At 39.5% G+C, this 9,010-nt stretch overlaps 1 protein-coding gene and 1 pseudogene across 3 annotated transcripts; one reads left to right on the top strand and one right to left on the bottom strand.

Moving 5' to 3' along the window:
- The first annotated feature begins 144 nt into the window (after positions 1–144).
- On the top strand, positions 145–4,944 carry LOC143888151 (RING-H2 finger protein ATL39-like). Of its 3 annotated transcripts, none has more exons than XM_077392486.1 (4): positions 145–524; positions 3,382–3,476; positions 3,660–4,051; positions 4,729–4,944. In XM_077392486.1, exons 1-3 carry the CDS (start codon positions 375–377, stop codon positions 4,009–4,011), a joined length of 597 nt encoding a protein of 198 aa, XP_077248601.1. In that variant the 5' UTR covers positions 145–374; the 3' UTR covers positions 4,012–4,051; positions 4,729–4,944. The 3 variants fall into 3 exon arrangements, with proteins under 3 accessions (XP_077248601.1, XP_077248600.1, XP_077248599.1); XM_077392485.1 differs by lacking the exon at positions 4,729–4,944 and adding an exon at positions 4,192–4,482; XM_077392484.1 differs by lacking the exon at positions 4,729–4,944 and having other exon boundaries at positions 146–524; positions 3,660–4,482.
- Positions 4,945–6,901: 1,957 nt separating this feature from the next.
- On the bottom strand, positions 6,902–8,842 carry LOC143888786 (pentatricopeptide repeat-containing protein At1g08070, chloroplastic pseudogene; annotated as a pseudogene).
- Between the last annotated feature and the right edge of the window lie 168 nt (positions 8,843–9,010).

Below are 9,010 nucleotides of genomic sequence, written 5' to 3' on the forward strand. Positions count from 1 at the left end.
GGAATTCAGTGTAGATAGAATCTTGTAAAAGCTGCCGCGCGGATCTCTATGCATCGCCTCGAAACAAAATCCGAAGCGGCAAAGGGTCCCATGTGATAGAGACAATTTGAATGAGATTCAAAGAAGAGGGTGTGCCCGTATCATTTCATAGCATTTTGTTTTTTTTTGGTTGCCGTTTCTGCTCTCCTCCCATTTCATCCATATCTCTTCACAAGGCCCCAATTTTTCAGCCTTCGATCCATCCAAAACGATTCTGTTTCCAAATGGGTATTTAGATTATGATGAATTCTCCCTAAGCTGGTGGTTGGTTTTTGCTGTTATAGTCTAAATTTATATTCTTCTTGAGGAGAGAATTAAAGGTGGGTGAATTAGCCATGTTGGCTTCTGGAATAAACTTGGTTACGACTGTGATCGGATTTGGAATGAGTGTCACTTTTATCATCTTTGTTTGCACCAGACTCTTCTGTGGGAGGATCCGAGCTCCCGATTCTAGACCTGTCTTTGATACAGAGATGAGATCCGAGGTTTGTCAAATTCAGTCCTCCTTACTTTTCTTTATAGATGTCTCCATTTAAGTCTTTGGATTTTATATTTGCAATTGGTGAATTTTTTTTTTAATGTATTTTGACTCTGTTTCGATGAGATGATATGGTTTTTGGGTAAATTTCGGGGAAAACATGGTGTTCATAGCATTGTTTGGAACTTGTCTGTATGAGTTGCTATCAATCGTTATACAAATAGTGGAACATGAAAACTATAGATAAATGAGCTTATGATTTGAAAATTGTCAAATCATTTTGTCTCTTAGATTTCTCCTGGGATTCTTCCTGGAAGTTTCCTTGTCCTTCATAGTCCTAACCATTTCATCTCCTAGATTTCTCTTAGAATTTAAAGAACGAGGGAAATCCCTGACATCCAATTATTGCCTTTTCATCAATGAACTTCAAAGTTGATCTAGTCTAGGATAGTTTTGATTCCAGTTCTGAACTGAGGGAGATTTGAGTAGTAGATTTGGGATGAAGCTCTGGAATTACTACTATTCTTTAGTCCATTACATGCATAGGATCTTGTACAACATTCTCTAACATGAGTGATTAGTGAATAACTTAGATTTTCTGGATGGAAGTGTGTCCCTATTTTGTTGTTTAAGGTGATGCTTCTGCTTATTTCCTCTTTGTCTAGTATGCAAAACGCACTGGAGAAAAGGTCACCTGTCCTTTTCTTCTTCTGCTCTTAAAGAACAGAGCAGATTTCAGGGAGCAAGAACCAAGAAGCAGGAATTGGGAATTCTGCTGATCTAACAAGTGGTAAAGTCAAATTTCATTAAAACTTAAGTTAGAAAGATCCAGTTCAGCAACTGAACAACCTTATAAGTTTCATTTACTTGTTAACAAAACACAGCATTTCATTTGATAGTAAAATATTTCTCTGAGTATCAAATATTTCTATGAATAGGTTCCCTCTTGTAATGCTTGGACTGACCATCTCCGTCTTTCCTTTGTTTTTAATGAAATTTGCAACAATTCAAAAAAAATAAAAAATTTCTATGAGTATATGCCTTAGAAATCAAGCCAATTGTGTTGGATAATGATAATTTGGGAAAATTGGTTGCTCCCCTGAATAGAAGTAACTGGTTGTGAATACAAATTCACTTAGGCTCTTTCTTTTGACGTAAAAATCTACTCCCAGTTTTACAACTTAAAACTGGGAGTAGAATTTGTTTTGCGTGCATTTTACATTGAAAGAAACGAAGCCTTAATGAAAATGGAGCCGTGATGGAGTTCGTAGTAGCAAAATGAGAATCAGGCGAGAGAGGTAGAAGCCTCCCTTCTTGTAATGCTCATTAGTACTTATGACTCTCTTAGGAATGATTAGTGAAGTTATAGGAAAGTGCGTAGTTCCCAGGATCATGATACTAAGACTTCTATAGGTTTTCTTCCCATGTAAAAGTTGTTTTTTTAATCTCTGGAAGTACGAGTAGCCTTAGTTCGCACTTTAAACTGAAACAATTTACATTTGGCAAAGCACCATATTTCATTAAATTTTGTTGAACCCCACATGTGGATCCTTGTTTCACACAACAGGAAACTGTATGTGACCAATGTGCAATGACCAATGACCAATGTGCAATGTCCAGAGTTCAGATGTTAATAATATGTTATTTTGTCATAATTTTGACCTGATTTCTTGCTTATGTAGCAAAGAAAGGGAACAAAAATGCATTGATTTCAAGAGAGATAAAAGTACAGCAGAGGGACAAGCAGTCCCCATATGCTCTGTTTGGTTGCTTGTAGATGGGTGGGAGATCTAGAGAAGAAGTAGTCAAAGGGGGAATTAAAGGGGAATTAAAAGCAAATTAGTCAACGGGGAGATTGAGAGCAAATCTCCCCTAAGTTGTTTGGTTGCGTTAGGTGAAGGAGGTTTTTTGGAGTATTTTTTTTTGGGGGAAATGTTATCAGCACTACTGTATTTTGATGAGGGCACTCCCCACTTTATTAAAAGTACTGTATGGCCCACACCATAAGATGACCCAAACCGTCCATTAGAAGGACCACAACCTAAATAGGTAGTGTCCCAAAAATTATTTCCATAGGTTGATCCTAACCCTCCGATCTATACAGTAGTGCTGATAACATTTAATAAAGTGAGGAGTGCCCTCGTCAAAATACAGTAGTGCTGATAACATTTTCCTTTTTTTTTTATAGGAATTTGCTAGCCACCTTCTCCGAGGCAACAAGCCCATTCTTTGATGCAAAGATTGGCAAAGTAACACCGGGCAAAGGTGGCTAGCAATACATAAAAAAAATAGTAATCATTTGTGGAGAAGTGGTAAGTTTTAAATGAAATATTACGGAAAAATTGAAGCAAAGTATGACAATTATGAAAAAAATACCAACATGGGGTACAAACATATGACAATTACCCAAAAAACTACAATCAAAGTTAATAAGTAATGACAATTACGAGAAAAAAGCATTTGCCTTTAGAATTTCTTCCATTTTTTTTTTCTTCGATTCGGAGAAATTCATCCAGCAAATTTTGAGCGAATTTTGTGGGCTCCACGTCACCGACAAGCGCCCGACATCCCCGGCAGTCAAACTCCCTAATTTTGTAAAATTCCCTACCAAATACCCTTCGGGGAATTAGTAGAATTACATTCCTTGCTATTTTTCTCAAAATAGGAGAACCAAATAGAGCAATATAGAAATACATCACTATCCTAGCAAAGTGAAAACAAGTAACCATTCCCCTCCAAGGATAAAAAAGAGGAAAATACATGTGTGCGTCTCAATAGTAATAACAAAAATGCCATTGATCATTGTGTGCAAACTATGAATGCCGAGTATTTCTGTTCAAGTTTCTTTATTTTGTCAATGGCAGGAGCATACAATCAATGGCCTGGAACCAGTTGTTGTTGCGGCATTTCCCACAATGAAGTTCAACAGAGAGGCTTTCCGCTCAACAGAAGATGCCCAGTGAGTACTTCTCCATATCTAGCACTGCGCCTTCCTCTCCACATTTCTTGGTTTTATTCCTCTTTGGCTTTATGTAGAACTCTCAATACCTTTGTTTGATCATAAAGAAATAATACCAGTAATGCAAAAACCTGACATTTGTATTCTCATTTGCATATAATTCTTTGTTGTTTTCCCCTACAGGTGTTCAATATGTCTTGGGGAGTATCAAGATAAAGAAATATTGCGAATGATGCCCAAATGTGGTCACATTTTTCATGTCACCTGCATAGACGTATGGCTTCAAAAACAATCAACATGTCCTGTTTGTCGTTTATCATTGCATGATTCAGTGGAAGCCAAACATCTGAGATCGCCCATGTTCACAACGATCCTTCAATCAGGGGACAGTTCTGAGTTTGGCAGTGATCACTCATATCAATGGCTACTGCCTAGCCATGAGTTTTCAGCAGGAAGTGAAAGTAACCAAGGGCACGGTGGGTCTGTACCCAGGGATTTGGAATCATCACATGCTGGAGCAGAAACCGGTAGATAATTAAAGCAAGGAAATGCATTGCCACCGACATTTGAAAGCAGTATGTTCTCACCTTGCTTCTCTCTTTTAGCAGAATTTCCGTATCCAGAAACATAACATGTCAATGGATTAGATGACTTATTATTATTGTAGTGTTGGTGAAGAATGAGAATAGTGAATGCACATCTGGTTTTTGCGTAGGGAAAAACTCCATGGGGTATTGTGCTTGGGTGAGAATTTAAATGCTTTAAGGATGCTTAAGTTGATGCACAGTTGTTGCAGCATATGTATTTCAAATAGCATGCCAGAGATTGTTTGGTTCTATAGTGTATAGATTAGTTTAGATTCTTGAGGGACCAAGTTTGAACAGGAAATTTCTGTACTGTAAGTGTAAATTAAGAAACACACTTTGTCAAATTGTCTATTGTAACAGAAAAATTCAGCATGTTGTAAGATGTTGTAATTTGGCTTAAAAAAGTTTTGCTTTTGATATTTGAAGTCATTTTCATGGTGCTTACTCAAATAGAATCAGAATCATCCCTGTTTCAAATCTTTAGATAAATATCGCCAGTGAGAAGAAAAGAGGAGAATTAAATGCCTATTGTACTTCCAAAATCATATGCTTCAAGTAATACTGCCAAGTATAATGGCTATCCTTTAAATATATTTGCTACTTAAAATTGGAGGAATGAACCTCTAAGGCATGTGCTAAATATAATATGTGCCTGTAATGCGTAGGTGGTCATCGCTCATCTGGTGGGCCCACCTTGGATCTTACATAGCCCAAATGGCTTATGATGAACAACTTAGCAGAATGGTGTCTAAACAGTTCTGATTTTGAAGGTTCAGGAATCTCTAGTCATAGGCTCCAACGTATCAATTCAAGAGTTGGAATGTTATGCCTCTAAGCAGTTAGAGATGATTGGTTTACCAATGCACCGTAAGTAAATAAAATTTTTTTTTTAATGAATTTTCTTTCATGTTTTGAGAAGTAAAAGAATAGGGGCATCTCTTGAATGATCAACTCATCTAGACAAAGTCTTCATACGCATGCCAATAAGAGCGCAGACCCCACAGATTCACCTAACAGTCTCATGTTCATAACAAAAAGTATCAACTGGTCCCAGTCACATAACAACACAAATATACAAAAACAGGGAACAAGATGTCCCGGACACTATCGAACCCCATTGCTCCCAACCTACCCGCACAGCAATTAAAACTCCAGCCTAAGCTTCTGTGAAGTTACTCCCAAGCCGGACCAGAAAAAGAGGCAGCCCATTTCTCTATTCCATATTTAGCCAGCCTGTCGGCTACATCATTTGCTGGTCCCTGACCTCTTCATGAGGCTAAACTTCGGCTGCATGTTCAAACAAAGATAAGATCGTTGAGACAATCTCCTTCAATGATTAATGGTTCGGACCTAGATTGTGAGAACCATTTGAAACCGCAAAGAAGAGCTTTGGCTTCTGCCCTGTTGGAGTCACAAATCCTGACTGGACTAAAAAAAATTTGAAATGTACCTCCACTGTAGTCATAAAAAATGCCACAAATCCCCACCTTTCCATGCTTTCCTTTCGAACTACCATAAAAGTTTAACTTCACCCAACCCAATGGAGGGGGCTGCCACTTGGGTGCAGTAACATTCTTCATTCCCTTTTCCAAAATGACCATTTTCCAAGTCTGCAAAATGTCTCCCATGCTATAAGATGTTAGCATGTTACCTCGCCTACCCCAAGCTACTAAATCCACCTTGATTTCTGTGACAATAACCACACAAATATATGGGCAGCACTTCTGTAATTCGGGTGGCCAAAATCAATATTCTGTCAGCACCTCACCTCAGGAGCCGTTTGGATACGCGGATTTTAGAATCCTTGATTTCTTCAAAATTGTAGATGAGAGACGAGAGAAGAAAGAGACCTTCCGTCGTTTTCCGATTTCTCGCCCTTATTTCCAACAGCAAGAGAGTAGTTTATCATCCCATGTTTCCAGGTTTTAGAAATCCCAGGATGTGGGAGAGATTTCTAAAACCTGGATTTCTTACTTAAAATCCAAGAAACGCTGTCACGACAGTAGCCAGCAGCTTGATCATGAAGCCTCTTTTACACTGTTTTTAAACTAAAACCTGGATTCTAAAATCCGAGTATCCAAACGGCCCCTCATTTTGCAATAGAGGTATAAGGCTCTGCATTATGTTGAAGATTTCCATAAAATATAATCACAACAACACAAATGCATAGAGTGAAAGGATGGTTTGCAAGACCACCAAAATTTCTTCAGGCAGTGACATGAATGTTTTTTTTACCTTTTTTGGTAAAGAAAACAATTTTATTAAGAATGTTTTTTTCTTAAAACATCCCCTAAACTGTAACTTGGACCGTCCTTCCCAATACCACTCCACGCTATGATATCCGCTTTGACTTCAAAAGTAATACTTTCCCAACTACGATGTACACCTCTAAATATGCAATTATTTCTTTCCTTCCATAAGTGCCAAATCAAAGCGATGGGAACAAGTTTCCACAGGGCTCTACCAACGTCACCAAATGGCCCTGCGCTCCAATCGAGGATGATCGACTTAATAGACCCTTGGAGGGTCCACTTAAGTCCAAAAAAACAAATTGTTTTTGGGCTTTCGTTTCTTATTGACTAGGAGGTATATGCGTGTCAGTGAGTTTTACTGATGGCTCTACTTGGGTTTGTGCCCTTATCGACTTTGGTACAATCAGTATGGTGTTTTCTCTCTTTCCACTCAAATGAAAACAACTCTAAGAGGCCGTCTAATCAATGATCCCATGTCCCAATAATTACCAGAAGTCCATGCATGAACATAACCCTTCTTTGAAATGATGGAAGCGACTCCGGTCCCTCGCAATTATCTCACGATTGAAAACCTTGGAGATAACCTTCAAAAAAGAATGGCAATCATTACAAACACCCTCCGTGAACCAGGAGAACTGCTCATCAACCCAAATGCAATTGCCAGCTTTTCACTGTGTAAGAATAGTGAATGTTCTTTCTCTTCCTCTTCAATATCAAACAGGACTTCTGTAGTAGCTGAAATATGACCAGCCAACTTGACCCTTTGGCACATTTCTTCCACCATCATGTAGATTTGCTCTGTTTGACAGTGTGATTTGTCACCTGCAACGAATGTGTGAACCATGCCATTCACCTCAATCCAACTGGAGCCTGCAATTTTCTCTACTCCTTTCAATTTCATCTGATTCCTGATCTTTAAAGCATCATTCCACCTTTGGGCCCTAGCATAGAGATTCGATACCAGCACATAGCGTCCACAAGAGCCGGGTTCCAACTCAATTACTTGTTTACCAATCTTTTCTGCAAGGGCGAAATTTCCGTGAATCCTATAAGCTCCAAGAAGAGTAGCCCACAAGACCACATTAGGCCTGATGGGCATGTTTTCCATGAATGCCAACGCATCATCCACAAGTCCAGCTCTGCATAGCAAATCAACCATACATCCATAATGTTCCATTCTCGGTTCGACATTATAAGTCTCTTTCATCTCACTAAAAATTTTCAAACCCTCATCAACTAACCCAGCATGGCTGCATGCAGATAATACTCCAATGAACGTCACATCGTCAGGCATCATCCCCTCAAGCTTCATCTGCTCGAAAAGCACCATGGCATGTTGGCCATGCCCATGCATGGCTAACCCGTCAATCATCGCATTCCATGAGAAAACATTCCTTATACTCATCTTGTGGAATACTTGGAGAGCTAAATCTAAGCCTCCACATTTAGCGTACATATCAACAAGAGCGGTCATAAGCACGACATCCTTGTTTACTTTGTATCTCTCCATTATGAGATGGATATACTTGCCCTGGTCCAAGGCTCCTGTCTCAGCACAAGCAGAGAGCACACAAACAAGCGCAACCTCATCAGGCCGGATATTCTCGCACTGCATCTTCCCGAACAAAACCAACGCTTCTCTAAAATAACCTGAGTTAGCCAAACCCGATATCATGCTTGTCCATGTGAACACATCTCTTTCGCACATTTCATCAAACATCTGTTGTGCAGATACCAAATCCCCACATTTGCAATACATATCAAGGATTGTGTTACCCAAGCGAAGGTTCATCTCCAAACCAATCTCTTTCAAGTAAGAATGAAGTAATCGTCCTCGATTCAAATCACCCAACTGAGTAGAGGCCGAAATCAAACTAATCAAGGTCACCGTATCTGGCTGAATACTATCCATTCCCATCATTTCTTCGAACCAATGAAACGCTTGCTGATAAAAACCTCCACGAACGTACCCAGCGATCATGACATTCCACGACACCACATCTCGTAGAGGATTTCCATCAAACAGTTTTCGGGCATCCTCAAAAATGCCACAATTAGCATACAACTGAATCAATGAATTGAGTACAAACACGTCCAATTCGAGACCCATCTTCACGGTCTCACCCTGAAATCTCCTTCCTAAATCCAACGCGGGCGATCGAGCACAGGCAGTCAATAGAAAAGGGTAAGTGAAATGATCGGGTGCAATGCCGGATTGAATCATGAGATGGTAGAAAGATACTGCTTGGGATGGATTTTCGCTTTTTGCGTAGCCTCTGATCATAGTGTTCCAAATGAACATGTCGGGTTGGTGGATTTGGGTGAATATTTTGCGGGCGTAATTGAGGTCTCCGGATTCGGAGAGGGCGAGAAAGGAGATGAGTTTGCTGACAGCATGATTGTGATGGAAGAGATTGTATCTGAGAAGGAAGGCGTGGGCTTGCTTTGATTTGTTGATGGTAATGCAGTGCTTCTTCAACCAGTCCGTGGAGAGACGTTCGATCCATTTCGAGGGCGGGAATATCATTAGGCCATTGACACTATCAAAAGCTTCAAATAGAAGACGATGCTACTGCCGAGGGAGAAAGAAAGATGGGTTCGTCCAAACTGTTTGAATTTAAAATCCATAAGAAAACCGTTAGGTGGAGCGTTAAAAAAAAATTACAAAAAAGAGAGAGAAACGGAGAGAGAGAGA

This window comes from Tasmannia lanceolata, unplaced genomic scaffold (genome assembly GCF_043159265.1).
Source record: "Tasmannia lanceolata isolate RefF3 unplaced genomic scaffold, GAP_Taslan_0.1 ptg000012l, whole genome shotgun sequence".
Classification (NCBI taxonomy): domain Eukaryota; kingdom Viridiplantae; phylum Streptophyta; class Magnoliopsida; order Canellales; family Winteraceae; genus Tasmannia; species Tasmannia lanceolata.

Coding starts and splice junctions, on each gene's coding strand:
- LOC143888151 (XM_077392486.1), top strand. CDS start 375: ATGTTGGCTTCTGGAATAAACTTGGTTACGACTGTGATCGGATTTGGA. Junction 525..3,381: donor ATACAGAGATGAGATCCGAG/GTTTGTCAAATT, acceptor TGTCAATGGCAG/GAGCATACAATCAATGGCCT. Junction 3,477..3,659: donor CGCTCAACAGAAGATGCCCA/GTGAGTACTTCT, acceptor TTTCCCCTACAG/GTGTTCAATATGTCTTGGGG.